Source organism: Strix aluco, chromosome 1 (genome assembly GCF_031877795.1).
Source record: "Strix aluco isolate bStrAlu1 chromosome 1, bStrAlu1.hap1, whole genome shotgun sequence".
Classification (NCBI taxonomy): domain Eukaryota; kingdom Metazoa; phylum Chordata; class Aves; order Strigiformes; family Strigidae; genus Strix; species Strix aluco.
Window position 1 is genome coordinate 46,600,189 of NC_133931.1, and position 23,782 is coordinate 46,623,970.

The 23,782-nt window shown below is 41.4% G+C and overlaps 1 protein-coding gene across 5 annotated transcripts in view; it reads right to left on the reverse strand.

Annotated features, from left to right (window-relative positions):
* Positions 1-23,782, reverse strand: part of MAPRE2 (microtubule associated protein RP/EB family member 2) — a 102,551-nt gene that overhangs the window by 33,031 nt on the left and 45,738 nt on the right. For 4 of the 5 annotated variants that reach the window (XM_074819803.1, XM_074819813.1, XM_074819784.1 and 1 more), the window contains one exon: positions 5,403-5,530. The exons of the other annotated variant lie outside the window; for it this stretch is intronic. In XM_074819803.1, the coding sequence (XP_074675904.1) occupies positions 5,403-5,523 (121 nt within the window). In that variant the 5' untranslated portion in view covers positions 5,524-5,530. The remainder of the gene's footprint in view (positions 1-5,402; positions 5,531-23,782) is intronic. 5 annotated transcript variants of the gene reach the window in all.

Sequence of the window (23,782 nt, forward strand, 5' to 3'; positions counted from 1 at the left end):
AAAAACAAAACCACCAATGCTGAAACATGCTTCAGCTTCAGAGGCACTAATACACTGGGTTGTACAGAAAACCACACTGACACCCAACGCTCCAACAGGGCCCCATAATGCAGATTTTAGTAGGATGTTATGGGTTATAGACACTGAGCAAAATACACCTTCTGAGACATGAAAAAAACAAATCCTATGCAGCTAAGCCACAGAACACACTCTATTTGCATGTATATATACACAAATGGCATGCAGAAGAAAAAGCCCTTCTCATCATCTCTCTGGTCAGTACCTTTCTTCTCCAATCACCTTGGCCCTGCTCAGAAAGATCAAGGCTGGGTTGGATGGGACTTTGAGGAACTTGATCTAGTAGAAGATGTCCCTGCGCATGGCAGGAGGTTGGAACTAGGTGATCTTTAAGGTCCCTTCCAACCCAAACCGTTCTATGAGTCTATGATCCTTGCTGTGCACAGGAGAGAAGAGCTGGCCCTCTCAGAGTGCTGCTGGGGAGGCAGCATGTCTGGCATGCCATGCCCTGCTGCTGCCAAGGGTCCTGAAGCTGGGTGGTGCCGGACGCATGGCGGGACAGCCGCCTCGCAACCAAACACTGCCAGGCCTAGGGGCTGGTAACCAGCCCCATGGCACAGAGCCCCAACGCACAGTCCCTAGAAGCAGAATGCCTCGGACATCCTCCAAAAGCCAGGAACAACCCTCCTCCCCAACACAGCACTGGTAGCAAGGGACAACAGCCTCAAGAGGTTGTGATGGAGCTCTCCCCCAAATCCTGAGCTGGAGAGGCAACACAAAGTCAAACAAAGAATGACATCTGCTCTATTGTCACACTGCCTGCCTTCCTTGGAGATTGGGGCAGTGCAGTACCAACAAAACGTATGTATAAAGGGTCTATATATTTTCACGGGAGGAATGCCAACTGAGATACGGTACAGCAGTTGCCACATGAAAAATTCCCTGTGGCAACACCCAGGGCATCTGCAGAGAAAGCATCATAGTCTAAAATTTGAAAATGCCAAACCACATGCTCTCTTTATAATACAGTCATTTATTAAAAGCAAAGGGAAAAAAAACACCCCGCATTTAATTCTTGATCTTTGCATACAAATCCTGAAAGACAGAAGGCCTGTATGCACCGGAGGCCAGACGGTTTTCAAGTTTATAATTCTACCGAGAATTTTCAAATGCAGGAGAGAGTGGAAAAAGATTCTGTACCTCCTTAACCTCAAAGGATCACACAAGTATACCTAAGCCAGAAATTATACCTCACTTCAGGCTGCATTTTCCTTTCTATACACATTTACTATTTCCAGCTTCCCTGCTCATAATTTACATAGCTTGTACACTTTGTGTTTTTTTTTAAATTCATAAGCAAGGCCTCTACAGTCTCCTGCCTGACTCTTATTTTGAATATACTCTCATGCAGCAGCCAAACGCTCATGAAAAGCCCTGTAACATGTTCACTCGGTATTCCCTATAGATGAAAAACAGCCTTAGTAAAGAAAATTCAGTTATAAGCTGTTTAGTAAGAATTCTTTTTAAGAAACCACTGTGTATTCATTACAAAAATAGCATGACTTAAGAAACAACTAGTGTCAATTCATTTGAAACTCCTGTTCCCCAAGTCTATGGGTGTGGCACATGGGATCCTACTACATTAAATCCATGCAGTTGTTCTCTATTATTTTTCATTCATGTATCAAATTAAACGCTCTTAAGTCTAATGCCCATCTAAAGGCAATGTGCTATACCTTCAATTAAAACCATGGATAATACATTTCATTTTCATGTTAACCACCTTGCAGGAAAGTCAAACCCAGAGACCAAAAACTGCAAGATGATACTCACCTACAGTGAAAAGAATTGCATTGCTTTGAGATGCTCAGAGAGATTTTCTCTCTTGAGTTGTCAAAACTAAATTACCAGAGGAGCTGCAGACTAAATTTAGACTCTCCAGGGCTGCATCCATCCATAACCTGGCTTTTTTGGCACATCACTACTACAGCAGGCATTCAGAACGCTCAGGGGACACTGCACGTTGCTCGGCCTACTTAGCAGAGACGAAAACACATCTAAGACTCCCAAAGAATACAAATACTTTATGAGTAAGCCAGCCTCTTCCTTTTCTACTCCTCATCGTAGCAGCTCTGTTCCTGTAAGTGGCACTTTGTGAATAGGCTGGTATTGCTACAGCACGTGTATTATCAAAGCTACTTCACAACAATGAGAAAAAGAAGGTCTGATTGCTTTTTCTGTCTTTATTACATATTGTTACATTAAGCTTTAGGTATGCTCTGAATAAAGCCTTTAGTAGAGGCAGAATGTCACATTATTCCTTCTTGCTTAAGTTCAGAACGTCCAAAATTATTGCTAGGTTGGCTGCAAAATGTGGGCAACCATGAGGTCTCACAGCCAGCTACTGAACACGAGCGTAAGCCACATCCAGGTAGCTCATGCCTCCTAAAAGTAACGCCTTCAGGCTTTTCATTCAGACTTAACATCCCCTCTCTTCCCTCCTCCACTTTTTTTGGCCTTGCATTTAGCTTTTTCTGGTCTCTCGATTTCTCCTTATTAACAAAAATGAACAAGAACTGAATAGTAACAGCAGGACAAATCTTAATGCTTTTTTCTAAAAAAGAATAAAATGTCCATACAATTTTACAGTAGGTTATAAAAATTCCATTATAGCGGCTCTGCAGCTTCCTGTTAATGCTGTGAAATGTTTCATAGTTGTAAAGAGTTTCCCACATACTCCTGCTCTTTGAAGTCCTGGAGAAATGCTCATATTTTATGGAAACTAACATTAAGCTGCATGAAAGCTGCCAATGCTTCAAGGAACATCAGCCAAAGGAATGCCAGAATGAATAAGTTAGATTGTCCTCAAACTACGGTCCATACCATGCTTGTTGGCGCTCTGCCTGTTAGTTGGCTGGTCATTTGTGCTACTGTTTCCCTAGTTTCCATCCTGTAAACTACACTATAAGTACACTAAATAAACTATACATACATTACATAAACTACTTTGAGGTTACATGGTAAATGACATTAAATACAGAAGGATTCCCAAATCTTCTTGTCCATCTATCTTCAATACCTACACATGCATGTCTTGCACGTGAGAAACAGACTGTGCAGTCTCAAACAGAAAGGACTTAGTCTGTAAGACTACTGTGCTCTAGTGTCTGCAATAATCTAGCAAAGTTTAGATTCATCAGTTCAGAGAGTAAAGTCCTCCAGATCACAGGAAGGACTGCACTAGAATGCTTCTTCAGATAAGGAGCTAGTAAAGTACCTTCTGGGATTGTAATGAACATTAACACAAAAATAAGAACGTGTAGGTATCAAGCTTAACTACCAAACCAAATGGGGAAATACAAGTTTACATCTTTGACCTGTTAAGATATGAATGCAAAAGCATCAGGTAACAATAGCAACCAATATAATCCAGGAAGTTCTAAAGGAAGAAAAGATTTAATTTTATACAGGATGGAGTAAGAGCTCTAATGAGACGACCCTTTTTCAGTTTTTCCCTTGTGGTATGTCCCAAAATCCTCACTGGAGGTCACAGAAAAAGTTGTATAAGAAGCTGTGTAATGAAATGGGACTGTGGATTTGTGATAATTTCCATGTTTTTCTCCTGCCTGCCCCACCCAGCTGAAGTCTCTCAATCTGATCTTGAATACCTTTAACTCACTGTATTCTGCATAATCGAAGTTTTCTCAGATAACCTCTCCCCTATTTTAGGAAAAGGTTTTGGGTTTGGGTTGTTTTTGTCCTTTTTTTTCTGTAAGCCTACACACATTTAACTTGATGGAGAATTCACTTCAAAAGCTTCCTTTCAGCTATTTATGAGCATACAAATAGCTACGCAGGAACAAGTCAATAACTTGTCTAGTATGCTTCCTGTGTCAAACAATGGCAAACACTGGGTATTTTGGGATGAAAATGCCCATTTTCTTGTATCTTTCTATCTCCTTATAAGTGTGCATGCATGTGTATATCTATATATATACACCTATCTATATATAGCTACACCCATATTTACACACATCCCCATGTGAATATTTGCTTTATGTATAATTCACCAAAAGAAAACACTTAGACTAACTTCCAAACATGTAAATATAACAACAGCTAAATATAACATTTTAATTTCAAGTCTAATAACTATTAAAAAGGTTATTTCCCATGTTCTACGTCTTTAGTTATTTAGTTTATATCAGTTACTTACATGCACTTTATCCTGAACTTTTTCAACCTCAATTTTATAGTCATTGTGCCAGCCTGTGAGCATGCAAGCCTGTTTCTGCAGCTGAGATTCATTTTTTAAATTTTGAAGAGTAGACTATGAGGCTATCATCCTCAAAGGATTTCCTGTACCTTTCAGGGAACATCTCCGAGACAGGAAGTTTACCCACAACGGTAGGTAAATTCAAATATATGAATGTAAGACCCCACTTATGCATTTCGGCTGGACCAGTAAATAGCTGAAATGTGGTAATGTGGTTTCAGTTCTATGTACTTAGAGCATTGTTCTTCATAAGTAAGATATTCCCAGCATGTCAGTTGTCTGGAAGTGGCAATCTAAGTTAGATCCCCTCCAACACAAACATCTTCAAATTTAAAAGTCACAGTAGGAAATCGGAAAGAATCACTCCCCAGGGGCATCTGTATTCCCAGCAAAACATCAGCCTTTGTCTGTGTCATTCTAGTCATCATCTAGTTACAGACCCTGTTGTTTAACATGTATCTTGTAGTTGCCTCTCTGATTAACCAAAATGTCCAAAGTATTCAAAACCATTACCCTTTCTTTCAGGGCTCATTACCAAATTAACTTAAGAGTTCAGTTACATTTAAAAAGGCAGATTTTCTTGACAAACTTCTAAAGCCCTCACAGCAGCTAAAGGTTCATTTCCTCAAATCCATGTTTTTCTTCACAACCATACTTGTGCTCTTTTCCTGCACACATCAGCAGAGATTTGAGGACCCTTACCAGGAAGGAAAAGGTGCTGGAGAATTTTGTTCATCCAGGGTGTCAGTTCTGGATTTGTCTCCTTCAGCTACGTTTACTCTCCATTTGAAAAGATACCACCACCCCAGTGGCTTTAAAACACAAAAGCTTATCACTGTATTCTTCTCTTGCTTAGTCAACCTTTTTATTACTTCTATGTATCTTCTGCAACATCTGTCCCATTCACTTCTGCATCCTCTATGCTTTCTCAAGGCACCTTATCTTTCCATGATTAACATGAACACAAAAATGTTTCCTTTGCACATACATTAGCCTATTTTCTCAGAGTAACTGTTTTATGTCAAAGTTAAGAGTCATCTATTTTCAACACATCAGAATTTAAGTGGTTTTAAAATAAACATTTGTGGAGCATACCGCGCTTTCTTACCTGAACAGAGTTGTTCGACTTTTGTGTAGTTTAAAGCTAATATATCATTAACCCATGCAATGATGTCATGTCTGCTCATAGTCTCTTGGGTTATAGAGGTAGAGTACACGTTGACCGCCATTCCCCAACTAGGAAAAAAAGGACAAAAAAATATTTTTGACATTTTGATAATTGTTTTCTAGATACAATGGATTCACATTTCTTGTTCAAAAAAAAAGAAGAAAAAGCTGCATCACTGCACAACCTTCTCTTATTTATTGAGAAAGGAGGCTTAATTTTTATTCTTTGATGATACAGAATCTCCTCAATGTTCTCTTGGAATCTATGACCATATTTCTCTGGCTGTCACTGTGAACTTAAAGAACATACAAACCTACAATATTCTGCTTAATGCTAATAAGGTAGGAAAAAAAAAGAATTGGACATAGCCTAAAGATACACAGACAGGACAAGAGACCTGGAGTTTCATCACACAGTGCTGCACAAATACAGTGATCTGACATCTATCTGTCAGTCTTTTGCCACTTCAGGATGATCACTGACTAAGCCAGTATTTAATTTTCAAATAACTCTAGAAGATGTAGCTGTTCTGCTTACTCAAATACTGTTTTCTTACTGAACAGGAGCCTGTTGCATCATTAATTCAGTTCCTAACAGTCACAGAGTGAATACCAGATAGTATTTTTTACCAGCTTACCAACCTCTATCCTGAAAGTAACTGAGACTTGTACCCCCAACCATCTGGTTGGAAAGCTGCTGTGGACCCCGATTCCTCTAAATAGTTAGGAACATTTCCTCTCAGTTTAAACACATTTGTTCTTCTGCAAACATTATCCTCCAGCTCTAATGGCTTTTTCTTCCCCAGAGCTGATTTCATAATGCATTAGGGACAGCATTCAGAGTCTGTCCCAATGCCCAGGTAGTCTAGATTAAACAAATCAATCCTCTAACTCTCTTATCAAGTTAGACCTTCACTTACTGGTCATGCCAGCAGTTTCAGACTGTGTTCAGATAACGTTTCACCAAGATCTTGGAAAATGGCCCTGGGTGCTGAAAATTCATAGCCACATCATCTTAAATAGATTCTTCTAGTTAGCTGAGGTCCTCCCCTGCAAGTAGGTAATTCCTAGTAGCTGTCATCGTCAGTCCCCAAGTGCACAGATTGGAAACGCATACTACTGGATTTTATTCCCTGTTATTCTATACTAGTCACATCATTCAGTTGCAAGAGATTGCTAAGAGAAAAGATAAGCACATTCAAGTTTAACTCATCAATAGTTCCAAAGAGCAAAGCCAAGAACATTCATGGAAAGAGTAAATAATATTCCCAAGACTAGTGGACTTCAGGATGTCCACTATTAACAATCCCAGTACAAGGTCTCAGAAAGGACCAAATAGTCAACAAAGTTGCAGTATTATTCTTGAAAAGAAAGTGTTTGGTGTGGACTGCAGAACTTTGAATCTAGTGAGACCTGTAGCTAACACTTAACTGGCTAGCTCTGGTGCCAGTCTTGCCACCTCAGCCTTGGACCTCAACCTTCTCCCTCAGTGAAAGAGAACAGGATCCCTTGTGTGGGATCCAAGGTCTGCATGGACTATTTCCATTGACAATTTACAAAGATGTAACTGTTTGAAGCTGAATAGACAATTCTGCAGAGAATACAAAGACTGCAGGTTAGCTCCATCCATTTTTTAGGTGTGCTGGAGGAACTCAAATAAGTGTAAAAACCTACGAGCACGAAAATTGACACAGTAACATATAGGTGTGTAAAAGTACATACAGGAGGAAACGTATTTAAAATACAAGATGACAAAGTTCATAATCATAGAATGGCTTGAGTTGGAAGGGACTTTAAAGAACATCTAGTTCCAACGCCCCTGCCATGGGCAGGGATATCTTCAACTAGACCAGGTTGCTCAAAGTCCCATCCAGCCTGGCCTTGAACACTTCCAGGGAGGGGGCAGCCACAGCCTCTCTGGGCAACCTGTGGCAGTGTCTCACCACCCTCACAGTGAAGAATTTATTCCTTATAGCTAATTTAAATCTACCCTCTTTCAGTTTAAAACTGTTACCCGTTGTCCTATCACTACAATCCGTGATAAAGAGTCCCTCCCCATCTTTCCTGTAGGCCCCCTTTAAGTACTGGAAGGACACTATAAGGTCTCCCCAGAGCCTTCTCTTCTCTAGGCTGAACCACCCCAACTCTCTCAGCCTGTCCTCATAAGGGAGGTGCTCCAGCCCACTCATCATATTCGTGACCCTCCTCTGGACCACACTTGAGCATGTCTGTGTCCTTCTTACACTGGGGACCCCAGAGCTGACCACAGTACTGCACGTGGGGTCTCATGAGAGCGGAGTAGAGAGGAAGAATCACCTCCCTCAACCTGCTGGCCACACTTCTCTTGATGCAGCCCAGGATATAGTTGGCTTTCTGGGCTGTGAGTGCACATTGCTGGGTCATAGTCAGTTTTCCATCCACCAATACCCCCAAGACTTTCTCCACAGGGCTGCTCTCAATCCACTCATCACCCAGCCTGTGTTTGTGCTTGGGATTGGCCCAACCCATGTGCAGGACCTTGCACTTGGCCTTGTTGAACTTCATGAGGTTTGCACAGGCCCACCTCTCAAGGTCCATCTGGATGGCATACCTTCCCTCCAGCATATCGACCACACCACACAGCTTTGTGTCATCGGCAAACTTGCTGAGGGTGCACTTAATCCCACTGTCTACATTGTCAACAAAGATGTTAAACAGCATCGGTCCCAGTACCAACCCCCCCCCCCCCCCCCCCCCCCCCCGAGGGATGCCACTCATCACTGCTCTCCACTTGGACACGGACCCATCGACCGCAACTCTTTGGGTGCGACCATCCAGTCAATTCCTTATACAGTGAGTGGTCCATCTGTCAAATTCATGTTTCTCCAATTTAGAGACAAGGATGTTGTGCGGGACAGTGTCAAATGCTTTGTACAAGTCCAGGTAAATGACTTCAGTTGCTCTTTCCTTGTCCACCAGCTCTGGAACCCCATTATAGGAGGCCCCAGTTTATCAGGCACAATTTGCCCTTAGTGAAGCCATGTTGGCTGTCCCCAATCACCTCCTTATTTTCCATGTGCCCTAGCACAGTTTCCAGGAGGATCTGCTCCATGATCTTGCCAGGCACAGAGGTAAGACTGGCTGGCCTGTAGTTCCCCAGGTCTTATTTCCCCTTTTAAAAATGGGTGTCATGTTTCCTCTTGTCCGGTCAGCAGGAACTTTACTGGACCGCCATGACTTTTCAAATATGACAGACAGTGGGTTAGCCACTTCATCCACCAGTTCCCTCAGGACCTGCAGATGCATCTCATCACATCCCATGGACTAGTGCACCTTCAGTTCCTTAGATGGTCTTGACCCTGATCTTCTCCTACAATGGGTGGTTCTTCATTCTCCCAGTCCCTGCCTTTGCCAGTGTAGCTGGAGCCCTTGCTGGTAAAGACCGAGACAAAAAAGTCATTGAGTACCTCTGCCTTCTCCATATCCTGGGTGACCATATCTCCCTTTTCCTTCCAGAGAGGACCCACATTTTCCCTAGTCTTCCTTTTATCACCAACATACCTATAAGAGCTTTTTTTGTTGCCCTCGATGACCCTGGCCATATTTAATTTAGATCACTTTCTATGAAACAAGTTTCACAAGCACAGATCATTCAAATTGTCCCCATCTACCGACATTAAAATCCAAAATATAAAATCTCAAAATTTGCCTGATGAGAAAGAAAAAAATTACGAATGAAGAAGAAAGGATAGGGCAGTAAGGGAAAGTAGGCTCAAAAAATTCATACTCCAATAGTCAAGCTACTACTGCCAACAATTCATTCAGAACCAGGCTGCCCCTCTACCCGCTTCTGTACGGGCACCTCCAAAGTACGGAAGAAATCGGCTTGTCCTCAGTCTGTTCAGTTCTTCCTGCAGGCTCCCAGACAGCACAGCTAATTGTATGAACATAGTACTGTATTCACTGTAACAGTTAGCAAAGGTCATTTTCTTGGCACACATTAAGTGCTTGGATTGAACCCAGCATTAGCAACAAAATTTTAGAAATAGGGAGTGCCCTTTTACTCTTAAAACCACACCGTAATGGCTACCCATAAAAGCTTAGCTTCAACATAAGGATGGAAGGGACTGAGCAGGCAAACAGCACCTTTGTTACTACCAGCATCTGAAGTTTAAAACGTGTCACTGTTAGCATGATTTTTACTTCAGTATTCTTAGCCATTTTACATAGATTAGAAACTAACAGAAACATACTATCAGTACTAAACTAAAATGTTCAGGATTGTTTGTAAGATCAGTTCAAGTAAACAGCTTAATAGTGACTTTAGCATTCACTTAAGATTCAGAACAATATGTTTAATATTAAACCAAGAGATCAATATGGAACAGTCCACTCACTTCTAGAGAAGCTAAAGATATTTAAATTCCAGCATTTGAAATAAAGCTACTCTGATTTGTAATTGCCACTACTTCACCCAAACTTCAATTGTCCTCTCGAGGCAGAACTCAGAACAACCATCAGCTACCAGTAGTGAAAGCAGCAACTCTACTCTGTTAAAAAGATCAATAAAATCCACATGCAGGAAGGAAGAAGAAATTTCCTCATCATCCTTTTCCAAAAGCAACTGCAAAGAGAAATACCTATCCTTCTGCAAGCAACAAGAAAGCAAACAACTTCCTTTCCTGCAGTGCATGGGATGGAGAACTCTACTTCAGGAAACAGTGAGTAAATGAATAACCTTGAGTTTTACAGTGATACCTTGTAAGGCATTCTGTAATATAACTTATGCTGTGTCTTCAAAGGAATTATTATGGTCTATGGGTCAAATGAAAGTTCAGGCTATTCGTTAGAGACAGTAGCTTCACATTCATACAAACAGGTATGCACAAGGGTGTATCAATACAATTTTAATCAAACTTATGCTAAACAAATCAGAATTTCTGTTAAAAAATTCAATAACATGCCAGTGCCATTTATCTTCAGTGACTTCTTAACATTTGTCTGAATCTTCCATGGTCTCTTCTCCTGAAAGAGTTCACCATGTCTTTGCTGCTTCTGTCCCCCACCCTCCTAATGGTTGTTTTAAATAAACTCAGCTTCGAAAGGTTTCCTTTACAGTAAGCATGTTCTAATTTGGTGCTCAGATACACACATATCCTGTTTGCCACTCAGACCGACCTTTAAAAAAAAAAAAAAAAAAAGAGAAGAAAAAAAGAACAAGCAGGCATAGGTAGCAGAGCCGCCATACTCAGCAATAGACAAGAACCCCCGTGCTCGACATCCACAGCTGGGCCTGGGTTTTCTCCAGGACTCAGTTCCCCATGTGCTAAACTGCTTTGAAAAATGTGATCCAGTTTCAAAACACATTAATAAACATTTGTAAAGCAATGCAAGAGAACAGCTGGACAGGTGCAGATGCACCAGCCATTCTCTGTGAATGGCCAAGTAGCTAACAACTTGATTGTATGTCCTAATATACTACTTCTTCCCAATAACATTATTTACATTTTCATCTTGCTAGGCTTTCCCTTGTTTAGACTGAAGGCTCTCAAGCATAAGATTGCAATGAGGCTTATACAAGCCTTCAAACCAGCATCTACCTGAGACCTTCCACCTTTCATAGAGATGCCTGTAAATTCTACAGTAACTAAAAGCAGATTGAAGATATCACATTATATCCCCCACTTCAGAGCTCACAGGTGGAGATTAAAAACCTCTGGCTGTTACAGTACTGCCTAACCGCAAAGGACTCTCCCTTGTTTTACTTTTAAGAAACTGAAATTAAAATCACCAATAAATACAAACAAGCCACAAACAAAACACTTCACACGCACACAACTGAGCACCACAAACCTGAGTTCAGATGATTAGTTAGGTGCTGAAAATCATGTATATGCTTAAGAAGCTTCCCCAACCAGAAATGTACTGACTCAGCATGTCTGATGGTAAACAGTACACCCAAACGAGTATTAATTTTTTAAGGCATTACATGCAGCACTGAATGTTCAGCTATTAGGCATTTTCCACTGCCTTGCTACAGATAACTGCAGCTGTTACAAAGTACTATCCAGCTGTGTTTAAGGACAGTTTTGTAAGAGGCATATTTACTTTATTTTTCCAGGGAGAAACTAACAGTTGTTGACAGAAGAAGCTGTATTACGACAAACCAGTAATAACAGCAAGACTGGAAGGATTACAGCAATGAATCTATCTGTAGCAAAAAAACCTCATCACTCATGCCATCACCTCTGAACCTGCAAGGCCTTCGTGTTTTGTACAGTTAGGCACCGTATGATGTTTTTAAATGCAGTAGAAAGCCTGTGTGACAATACAAAGAGGAGCCTTCTGGAAGCTGGCACCTGATAGCATCAGGATAGATACTGCCAGTAAAACAAAGGATCTCGCACCAAAAATTACTGAAGCGGAAGATACAGCAGAAAGGCTAAGATGTAGCCGAGAGACTGATGTAGTTCCTGTTGGAAAGATTTTCTAGATTAAAGCTACTCCAAAACAAAAATCCCTGAAGAAAGAAACCTGCCAGCCTCAGTAGCTGCATCCCCGTAGAAGGAAAATTAATCCTTTCATATCATCTTGAAATGGCAGCTGATTTGCAGCTGGACCTTGCCTGCTTCTTTAACATTCACTGCATAAAGCCTTAGCCAGTCATGCTACTGAAAGGAGTCCCGAGGACAGAAAAACAACACAAAAAGCTCCTGCACAATGCTGACAACGCTGTTCTTGCTCTCCCTTTTGACTTATGCTGTACTCCTGCAGCAATTTCTGTGGCCATGGCCACGGCCCTCACATCAGAGCACTGCAACTGAAGCGATATTTGTAGCAAGCAGTATAAAGGCTCTATCTAGTCAGAAACTCAAACAGTTAAAGATCAATCACAATGAGGTATTGCCATGGAAAAAAGAAGAAAAGGAGAAAAGAATCCTGAGGTTGTAAAATTGGGAGAAATTCGCACCTTTTAACATGTGAATGTCAAATCTCTTGTGCATTGTTCCCATGTTACTAAATAGCCTTGAAACGTTAAAAATCTTTTATTATCCATGTATCTCATTCACTTCTGAACACCATTTTACCTTTACAACCTGGATGTGACTTGAAGACCTAAAATGATTTGTGAAGCATGCTACAGAGTCCAGACAAGACTGAGGCAATCCATGTACATTTTGATTGTTTGAATGCTGCAGGATTACCATTTAACAGAGCAAACAGCATATTTTCTATTGTTCTCATTGCAGTTCCCTGTTCAAATGCAAGTGAGGTTAGAGTAATAGAGATTTACTTTGATTGGATTAGGTTTTATTCTTTTAAATTAGAGGCTGCCTGCCAACACTGGGATGTTCTGACCTACATAAATGTTTATGATGGGTCTCAAGGACTGGTCTAGACCCAGTCTGAGTAACTCTCATAAAGAGTGGTGGTAATTCTGTTTTGTGGTACATATGGCTTTAGAAAAAGTAAAAAACTCCAAAAACATATTATCTGAGAGGCAGAAAAAAACTGGTTCTTTTCCAGACATTCAGTTCCCCCAAATCTGAAAAACACAATCAAAAGTATTCAAACAATATACACAATTTGAGCCAAAACCTCTGTGATGGCCCAATAACTAGCAATGCATTACACTGTCTACTACATAGTTTTTACAAAATAGTTTTAAGTTTATTCACTAACCAGTTATGAAATTGGGGCAGTTCACCAAAATGAGAAGAACAGTTACAAATTCCAAGCAAATGATTTAGTGCTTGGAAGATATTAGGGCACCTGAGGAGGACAAGCCACATTCACTGACTCCCTTGAAGTTGATTTTTTTGATCTGCCAGTCATATTTGCATAGCATAAGTAAGATTTTTTTATTTCTCCAACTACCTTCTCACTCCTGCTGCCACTGAAACTGTACGGCAATATAATACAATCATGTCTCCACAGCAATACTAACACTTTTTTTTCAGGGTTCACCTTTGCCTCCAAAAGTACAACACAATATTAACACTTAAATACATGATATCTAAATTGTGACTGAAAGTATTTGCATACTCTGAAAGATTCCTTATCAATTTTTATGAGTAAACAAATCTTAACTAAAAAATACATTCTTGACAAAACATAGGTTCAGGAAAGGCAGACATCAATAGCTTACACAAAATGGAAGCAATTCAGAGCCTTTGGCCACCACATTTCCACACAGGTATACTCACTCTGCTTGGAAATGAACCACAGCAGTGCACAGCACCCCCAAACTGCACCACAGCCAAATAAAGCTATAGCAGTGCTCAGCACTGAACAGACAAAGCACTCATTAACGTGGGGAAAGGATGCACAAATTTCAGTATAAAATGAATCTTACTACAAATTAAGAAGACATTTTATTAATGAAGAATGACAAAAACCTTTGAGGTGGGCTGAATGAGAGAAACATAAGTGTGGCAAGACTGCAATGCTAAAAAAAAAAAAAAACAACCCACAAACTGCTTTTACTTGCAGTTATTACACCCCCCCCCCCCCCCCAAGGCTTTCAAACTCCAGGATCTTAAACTTGAATTGCTGGTCTGATGCCCTGAAGGAAGACATTCAACCTGTAAAATTTTCACAGCAGACAAGGGGATTGGGAGCAGGGGGAAGAGGAAAGGTTGATTTGGAGAAAAATAATTCTCAGACTTATGTGGTAAACCCAAGTCATTTAGAAACACCTACATTTTAGAAAACAGATGAGGATCTATGACCATTTTGTAACTAGAAAACCTTGAAAAAGCTGAGGAAAAAAACAACATTTAATCTTCTGTGAAACAAAGTCTCAATTCACCAAGACACTCCTGGGAGCTTTAATTCTCCTTTTATTCTTTTTTCTTTCTTTAATGGAAAGTAACAGATTACTAAGCATACACACAGACTTTGCTAAAGGATTTCTGAGAGGTTAAAAACATGCCATAAAGCAAGGTAACAGCAGTGCTGAGTACACTCATCGTGGTGAAGAAAGGATGCCTTGAGAGGTAGCACATGTTAGCAAGCCTCAGTTCCTAGCCTGGGTTCTGCAAATAACAGGGGAGCCTCCTATCTTTTTGCTCCCACTAGATGATGGATGAGTAGTTGTATTTTCAGATAGTAGACTCCCAAGCGCTTTAGCAAGTACAGATTTACTGGAAAATGAAGGCAGCAGCAGAGGTGAGCTTGTCTCCAAACTCACTGCCTCACAAGTGCAACGTGTGAACTCCCAGGCAAAATGACAGCTACACACCCGAGCGGTCACCTGCATCTGCACCAGGGAAACATCTGCCCCCAATTAGGAAGGGATAAAAATAATCAGAAACCCTGATTAAGAAAAACCAACACTGCCAGGCACCCAGGTTTGCTGGGCACCCAAGACACTATGTTGGAAGCACAACCCACCAGCACAGCAGCCACGCTGCAGGCCGGCAGCAGCTCTGGCAGGGCAGGCAGCCCGCTGCTCCTGACTCCTGCCATTTCCGCCTTTTAAGTCCAGAAAACACTGTAGGCAGGCTTGGGAGTTCCAGCAGGGATGACATCCAACTAGAGTCAGATGAAGTCACCAAATGAATTTAGTTTTGACCTATCCAGGGTTTTGCCGGCCCCCTCCTCCTCCCTGACATGTATATATTCGGAGGTGAAAGGCTAAAGTAACGCATTGATTTACTCCAAGCATAACGTATTGGCAAATGAGACTTTGTAATACTATACAGCCCTCCTGACGGGGGGCCTGAGCAGCCTCCAAGCGCCTCCCATCCCTGTGCAGAGCCTGGTGAGAGAGCTGCCTCTGACTCAGCAGGAGACGGACACTGAGCATCCACAGGTTTCAGAGAAGGACAAGTCTGGGGTGAAGGGAAAACAGGATTAAACAAGGGGAAATGCAATGCCTTTCTCCTAACACATAGCTGCTGTTTCCTAACAGGAGACTGCAGTACACTTAATAAAGCCTGGTTGTCCGAGGCATGCAAAGTTAACCCGGAGAGCAGTCTCATGGGAAAGGTCTTGAACTAGCTAAAGAGGGACGACAATACACCTTTTCTACTCACAAATGATGTAATGTGACACAGAGAACAAGGACTTTCTCATGCATCAACTTTTCTCTCTTTTACATTAAAAACAAATGTAAATACACACCAATTTATGCATTGCAAAATGTATTCGAACCTTAACACATATGTATGTTAGAATCAGAGAATACCCTGACTTGGAAGACACCGACCAAGGATCATTCAGTCCAACTCCCTGTTACCACAGGAAACAATCCTCTTTGAAAGTGGCCTCTTGGAGGTGCCTGGAGCAACACCCAGGAAAGTATAAGAAACACCACAGCAACCGCCTGTGCAACTGCCCCAGGAACCGTGGGCAAAGGTGTCAGAGCACAACCTGCAAAACAGAGCCACAGAGCTGCCAGGCAGGCAGCCATGCTCCATCCCTGAACGAGTCATCGTGGCAGGAAGGTGATGACACCAAGTGGGGGTATAAGACAACATTTATTTTAAGGCACCTTTACCCTGCAGTTGTAAACAAGCATGTGACAACAGATGAAGCAACAGGCAACCGTGCTGTCTGCCTTCACTGGTGTATCACTCTCTAAAACGTGGCTGTGTATTTCTGTAACGTAAAATATTAAGCTCTAGTACTGTTTTCCAGGGTTCCCACTGCTACCACAGCTCTGTTGCGATTTGGGGTTCAAAGCAGAAATGCCAGGTTTTCTGCTGGGTATGCAGGGCACTCAGCAGGCAGGTTCCTAGGACCAAACTCCAGCAGACATCTGTGACCTGAACCGTATGTAAATCCCCTGCATCACTGCCTCTGCAGATCACTGGGCCAACACACTATGTAGGTTTTTACTAGGCTCTGCGTTCAACCTCTCTCCCACTTCTCTCTACACCGCTGGTGAAAGCTAAACCAAAAATAACAATAATAAAAAAAAAATCTCAGTGTTCTGACATCTCCGATGTTGTTGAAATAGGCCCAAATGAATAACCCTGTCTTTGGCTTATACAAACTCCCTACAAATTGTTATTAATACTATACAGCTTTCAAGTGTTAACACTACAAGCCATGACACTTAATTTTGGGTTTGGATACCAAAGTAACTTGTCCTCTTCCCTCATTCTGATGAGTTAATTCTATACAGACAAGGAAACATTCTGAAATTGTTCTGGTGCTCAAGATATTACCAGTAAAAGACTTGCACTTAAGAATTAATCCTACCAAGGACTCTATAGAACAGGGCTGAACTTCTAAGTACAATTGCTTAACTGCTAAATTAATTTTGAAACAACTAAAACTAGAACTCACTAATCCTTCACAGAGTAAATTGCCCTTTAGGAACACACTAGCTCAACCATCTGTGATTTATGTAATGTATTATTCTTGCTGTGTGCCAGTAACCACAAACTTATTTTACCATTGTTCACTACCAACGCAATTGCTGAGACTACCAGCATCAAATAAAGCTTCCCCAAAACCCATTTTTTCAACCATGTTGGTCTTTAAAGGTCTGTGAAGTCGGCATTTTCTTTTAAGATTTTAATTTTTAACGTCTCCTGCCTATCTAAAGGGGGAAATCCCCACAGCTTTGTTTTCCCAAATAATGTTCTTTAGACGGTGCTTACTGTGTTGACGCAACTGTAATTGTAAGAACAGAATTACTGGCAGTTACAACAGTCTTTATCTACGAGCCCCAGTAAAGCCTTGTACCTTAAGCTAAGAGAAGCATAGATGTACTGTTTAATAGGATTTGGCCTCCTTTCGTGGAATATCTTGAGGTCAATTCCTGAAGTGTATTGCTTCCAGCTGGCAAACGGTGACACTACCAAGTTCAACTCCAACAATAAACAAGGCCAAAAAAAAAGTTTATTGCTTGAGTTACCTTTGACTACATATAAGTGCAGTTAAGAAGCTAATAACCTGTGTTGCAATGTGAATATTTAGTTTCTTCAATCTTCTCAGTGTTGCTGTAGGACATGTGACAAGACAGTTCTGCACCACTCTCGGTAAAAGCACATCAAACTAAGCACACATCTGACACAGTTTAAGAGTCATGCTCACAGTTAAAACATTTTCCGTAGATTGAACATCAATAATGTTAATATTTTCTGCATGAAAAAATACACAATTCCTTAAAAGCAGAGGTAGTAATTTATCAGCTTTTAACTTCAAGACATAATCTTTAATTGCAATGTACATAATTAATTTCATGACATAGCACAACTATCCTTTTGCTCTACTGTGTGTCTACGAACTTTTGGTCATCCCTGGGCACTAAATTGCAGAAGTTGCTCCCAATGACTTAGAGAATGCAATACGAAGTAATTAATACACTGCAGCAGCAGCAGAAGTACGGGTTTTGCAAGAATTAAGCTAGAAAACAGTTGAAATTGATGCAGTTGAACTGAGGCTGCATACACACATTTTTCTTTTCCATTTGAAACCTTTGATGATAGGATGATTTCACCTTGGTGGCAGTACTAAATTTGTTGCCATATGATATTCCTTCTACTTTTAAAGCTCCTGATTTCATGACTTTGTTTTGTGGGCTGTGTTTTGAACTCAAGAGCTGTTTATGCCTACTAGAGTTACAGAATAGGATCATGAAGTGACTCGGGTAGGCAGGGACTCCAGAGATACCCACTCCAACCTCCCATTCACAGCAGACCCAGCAAGAGAAGGCTGCCAATGGTCCCATCTAGCTGAGTTTTAAGTCTCTCCAAGGACAGATATTCCACAGCCTCTCCGGGTAACCTCTTCCAGTGTTTGACTGTCCCCACTGTGAACATTCTTCTCATAGTACCTAAAGCTATTTCTACTGTTGCAGCTGCTGACTGCCACTGCCTCTCATCCTCCCCCCGTGCACCTCAGAGAAGAATCTGGATCCACCTTCTTTACTTCCCCCTCCATTAGACAGCCAAAAACTGCAATAAGATCGTTCCCTCTCCTGAGCACTCTCTCTTCTCCAGGCTGACCAAACCCAGCTCACATGGCTCCAGCCCCTGACCATCCTGGCGGCCCTCCGCCTCACTCACTTCTGTATGTCACTGTCTGTCTCAAATTGGAGAGGCCAAATTCAGATGCAGTATGTGAGATGTGGTCTCAGAAGCACCAGAGGGGAACAATCACTTCCCTGGAGCTGCTGGCTACATGCCTGCTAATGCAGCCCAGCATGGGCTTGGCCTCCTTCCCTGTAAGAGTGCGCTGCTGACTCATGTTCATCTTGTTCACCAGCACCACCAGGTCCATATTGTATAGAGCTTCAGGAACAATTAGAGGGGGGAGCTTAAGGTGGTAGTGGAAAAAAAAACCCTCACCATATTAAAAATAGAGCTGCTTAAGAGACAAGGCAGTTGTTAATCTACAGCATCCCCATTGCTGTGAAACTCATTTCACACTTGAGGACCACAGATTAAAAATGTACATTGGAAAGCCAAACGTCTGCAGGCAGAAATATTTATTAAAGGAAAAAAAAGAAAATACTCCTTATGCCTCCTTGAGTCTGACAATTGGCACATGAACATGTTGACTGAAAACGGTGTTTTCAGATCCTGATTCAGAATCTACATCTTGCATAACTTTGAAACATTATTATGGGCAAGGAGTGATAGGGACCCCAAACAATAATGCTGTAAAATGTAATTAACACCATTCTGCACAACAAGGTTTCCAACAGAATGGCTATTTACATATGAATGCTGTCCTTCTAGGAAAATATATCCCTTCTATTCAACCAATTATCATTTCAGTGCCTCCATGTTCTCAGCACTCCTACACACCATAGTCTTTCTGTGTATACGAAAGCTCCCATGGGACTTTTGTATTACTGGGTTATGTACTCCACTTCCATACAAACAATTACTCACAGATTCTGTAGTTATTTTAATAAGCTATGATTTGTATAACACTGAATCCATAAGCAAAGCAAATGCATATTCTACTTCAAATATTTCAGTGCTTCCTATTCATGATATTACTGGACTAGCTCTACAGAGATTAACCTTAAGAAGTGAAGCATAACAACCATGTAAAATTTGCCTAAAATGAATTTTCATTCCCCCCAAATTGTTTAATACATATTGCCAGCAAGCCCTTCCGAGCATCAACACTGCATTCCAGAGTGACAGGCAAGAATTTGCATTCATGTGTATCTCTGAATAATTACAGCTGCTTGGGTAGGAAATCTGTACGGTACTAAGCAACCCTGCTGTAGGGGGGATATCCACTTGAGTTACTCCCAACAGGTAAAACTGAAGCCCCATGGATCTCGCTAACTAGCTCTCAGGATTCCAAATTGCCAAGAAACATAATACTGAAAATTAAACTTCTGAAACAATACACAGAACCACATGGAAAAATGGGACACACAGCATTGCTTTACACTCTACCATTAGAGCAAAACTATTCTTTTACTCTGTCAACTACCACACTGGAGAAGGGCCCATTTTACACAGAAGAAATCCCAAAATCTAAACTGAGAATTTTTCAGTTTGCACAGCTTGTTTAAATATTGTTCCAGGCCACTAACTTTCTGTTTAAATTCACACAAGCTCACACCAGTATTTCTGTCCTTGCCCCCTCCACCCATACAGGACCCAGATTCACAGGCTCCATCTTCCATCACCTCACCCATATTTCACACCCCTTCCCTCCCCCAGTCAACACGAGCAAGCAATGGAGGCAGTCGTACACAAGGCCAGAAGATCAAGACCACAACCTGCATGGCATATTCCTCTCCAGGCAGAACGATTTGACACAGTTATAGGATTTCCTAAGGAAGCTACATCCCTAAGTCTTGACTCACTGATGAATGTTTACATTTTCCTGTTTGGATGGTATAGCAAAAAAACCCAGATTTAACACAAAAGCACCCTTCACTAAACATGGGGCTCTATGGTAAACAAGAAATCATTTCAGAGTGGTTGAGCTGAGCCATTTAATGGCTGTGCTGAGCCATTTAATGGCTGTGCTTTAAGTATAGAGAGCCTTCTCTATCAAATATTTAATAACTTAGTATACCACCAGAAAACTAGAAAAACTTCTGTCAAAATGTCACAAGCAAGATTTTAATTTTGAATTAAATATGCAATAGCATGAAGACAGCACAATTGTGTTAAAGATAAAAAAACCACCGCTTTTTAAAACCCCAACAGTTAAATGCATGTTCAGTAAACTTTTATAGCTGATATTCCCTTTCCCCTCCCACCTAATTATAATGAAACAATATGAAGAAGATGCTTTATCGGTGAGTCAGGCAGCAGAGATCTGAGCAAGATCCAAACAGCTACAGAGTGCTCAGCTAACACCATCCACAGAAGAAACACGGATGTTTTCCATTTACGTTCCCTAGGACCGATACTGGAAGCAAGCAATCGGTGCCGCTAGCTGGAGGTCAGGATTCAGGGAGCAAGGAGGACGCAAGTATCGAACGCTGTCCTGGTGCAGCGCGAGTCTCGCTGCCGCCGCCACCACACTTACTCCGCGCTACAGCCTTCGTGCCATCCCGCTCAGTGGTTTGTGTGATTGAGAACAGATGTGGCGAGACCACTCGTTTTCAATTATCAAACAAAGGCTGAAAGTTGCATCTCCAAAATGAAAAGCTGGCACACAATTTATCTTCTTCCTTACCAAGCCTTTGCTATAATTAGCTTTGGGCATAAGGAAGGAGAAAAGACTGTCAAATTAAACGAACCTCCCCCCCAGACCCCAAAACCTCTGAAGATATTTTTAAAAGTCACTCGTTCAAATGCCAAGGCTTGCAAAGTAGACCCACTACACTTATTTTTTCTTACTGCCTCCCAAAACAAGTTTTATATGTCAAAAGGTTAGTCCAGGTATGTCACTTGGGAGAACATTCTTGTGGTCCAGTCTGCTTGTCATGAGGAAGCTACATCTCCCTCAAACTAGCCATTTGTGCAGCAAAGGAAAAATGCAAAGAAATAGCTTTAATCACTCTCTTGGTCCACCACCCCACCTCTAAAGCACCTTTCTTCCACAATGCAGCATATTTTTCAGTGCCTGTGTTTCAGGGAGGCTAGATGAAAGAAATTAGACGGAAGCCAAAATGTTTGTTTCTAAAAGTGACAGCATCAGGTTCAGTTCTTGCATATCCTAAACTTGCTCCTTTTTTTGTTAGTAAGCCAGAAACATACTGCTGTTGCTATGCAGCTCAACAAGGTAGTTTAAAAAAACCACACCATGCAACAAAAACCAGAATGCAGCCTCCCACCTACAGGATGTTTCTGAAACCTACGGAGGCTGGGTGCAAATGAGGTACATTCAGACCTTTTTGGTGAGAGCGCCTGGGTGGAAGCTGAGAGGATGGTGCTGTCTGAAAGTTACTTTCATTTCCTTACACAAACTGGGTTGTCTGTGGAGTGTTGTTTTCTTCTCCCCCGCCCAAACTACCTCTCTCAGCCCCTGATTTTAACAAATACCCTCAACTCCCAAAACACTGTGAAGATATTTCTGTCAAGGAAGATCTAAATCCAGGTCAAGAGAGGTAGCCCAATAATGCAGGCACGGACTATCTAGGCTTCAAACTACCAATGCAGTGTTGAGCAGACTCATCCTCATAACCCTCGGAGACATGTACATGCACTCACATGTGATTCCCAGTTATCTTCAGACAGTTTCATTCTGTACTTTTTGAGAGCTGAACCTGCCCAGGAGAAGACACTCACCAAAACAGTTCTCCCTAGGCAGAGTACTCCCTAACTGGAAAACAAGATTAAAGAGCAGCAGCACCTGGAAGCCAGCTTTATGAAAGTGAAAGAAGAAAAAATAGAGGATGCCTAAGCTTACAGGAACCAAGGAAAGATTTCTGCATGATACCTCTTACAGCCAGCAGCTACTAGCCAGAGTAAGTCATCAGGATGGTCTTCTCTTGGATAGCTAGTATCTATCCTGTGGCAATCCAAATGCTTGACAGACAAGGGGGTTATCACAAAAACCGCTTTTAGAAAAGCTCAAGCCAAATTTATGGGCTGTGATTTATGTTTTTTGTTTTTAAAAAACAGACATTTATTATTGCCTTTCTCCTGCTTCCAGTGAAATCTAGGGCAAAATTCTTATACCCTGCAATAGGAGCAGGTAGGCCAAGAGGAAACACCTCTGAAAATAACGTTTCAGTTACTAATATATTTAGTAGCATTTGCCTTGACTAGTAGTTACAGTTTCAGAGAATGAAAACAGTCATCCCCATCTGTACTACCAAGTGAGAAGACAACTCACTGCTTTTACTCTGTATTGTCTTCCCAGTCCTCCGCAAGTTTGGGCCTTAATATATTAATTTTATCAACACAAATGGTGTTTTTTACTTCAGTGGAATTACCTGCTTTTCAACGGAAAATTTCAATGGAAACCCAATTTTAGAGCAAGAAATGCCTTCTGCCCGAAGTAAGGCAAAGCAGTAAGTCTCCCTTTGTACCCTGAGGAAAGCTGCACACACGTGGAAGGCGCCCAGAGACAGTGGCACATCCTGCAGAGGGAAGGATGCTCTCTGTCGCTCGGGGCCAGCCTGCGTCCGGCAATTCATCGGGAGTTGGGAAGGCAAAGACCAAAACAGATTTTGCTATAACATAAATCCCAACTTTCATCGTGGAAGATATCAGCTTATACTGCAGTAAGAGATGGCCAGATAAACTGTGTTGCAGAGTGTATTTCAGCTGTGGGTGAGGAAATCGTCGCTTCCGTCCAGCTTTTATTATTATACACAGCACCATCATGCATCAGTGGCGTAAACAATGATTTCTAAAAGGAAGACGACGCTTAGGAACACCAAATATTTAAATAAGATACCATTAGAAAGGTACACTCATAGGAAAGAGGTTTTTTTGTTTGATCTTCTTTTAGCTTAGCGATTTGAAGAAAAATAATCAGGAAGTTAGCCCCCTTTCCCCACTTTGTAAAAGTTCTGGGTACAAAACTATATATAGCCAGTGCATGAAGGACCAGAAAATCATTTTTCTAGCAGCACGTAGATAAACCAAAAGTTAGGCGTGGTATCCTGCAAAGGAGGGCACAACAGTTTGTCCCTTTAGAGTGGAGTGGTTTAGGCTAGGTATGCCATTCAAACCTGGAAATATTCAAACTCTTTGTACAGCTAGCTTTTAAAAATATAATGAGCTGATTAACCACATAAGATGCCTGGAGTCTGGCAAAAAAGCACTGCAGACATGCCCCGTTTAAAAAAAATTCTCCACACAGCTGTTGATTTGGTTTCTCATTGAATTTTTTCAGTCTTCTTTGAACATACAAGTAAAACTATAATTAAATGCAATGCCATTCTCAGAAATAAGCCCAAATCTATTTTGGGCCAACAAAAGGACACCTCGGTTCCAACCAAATTTT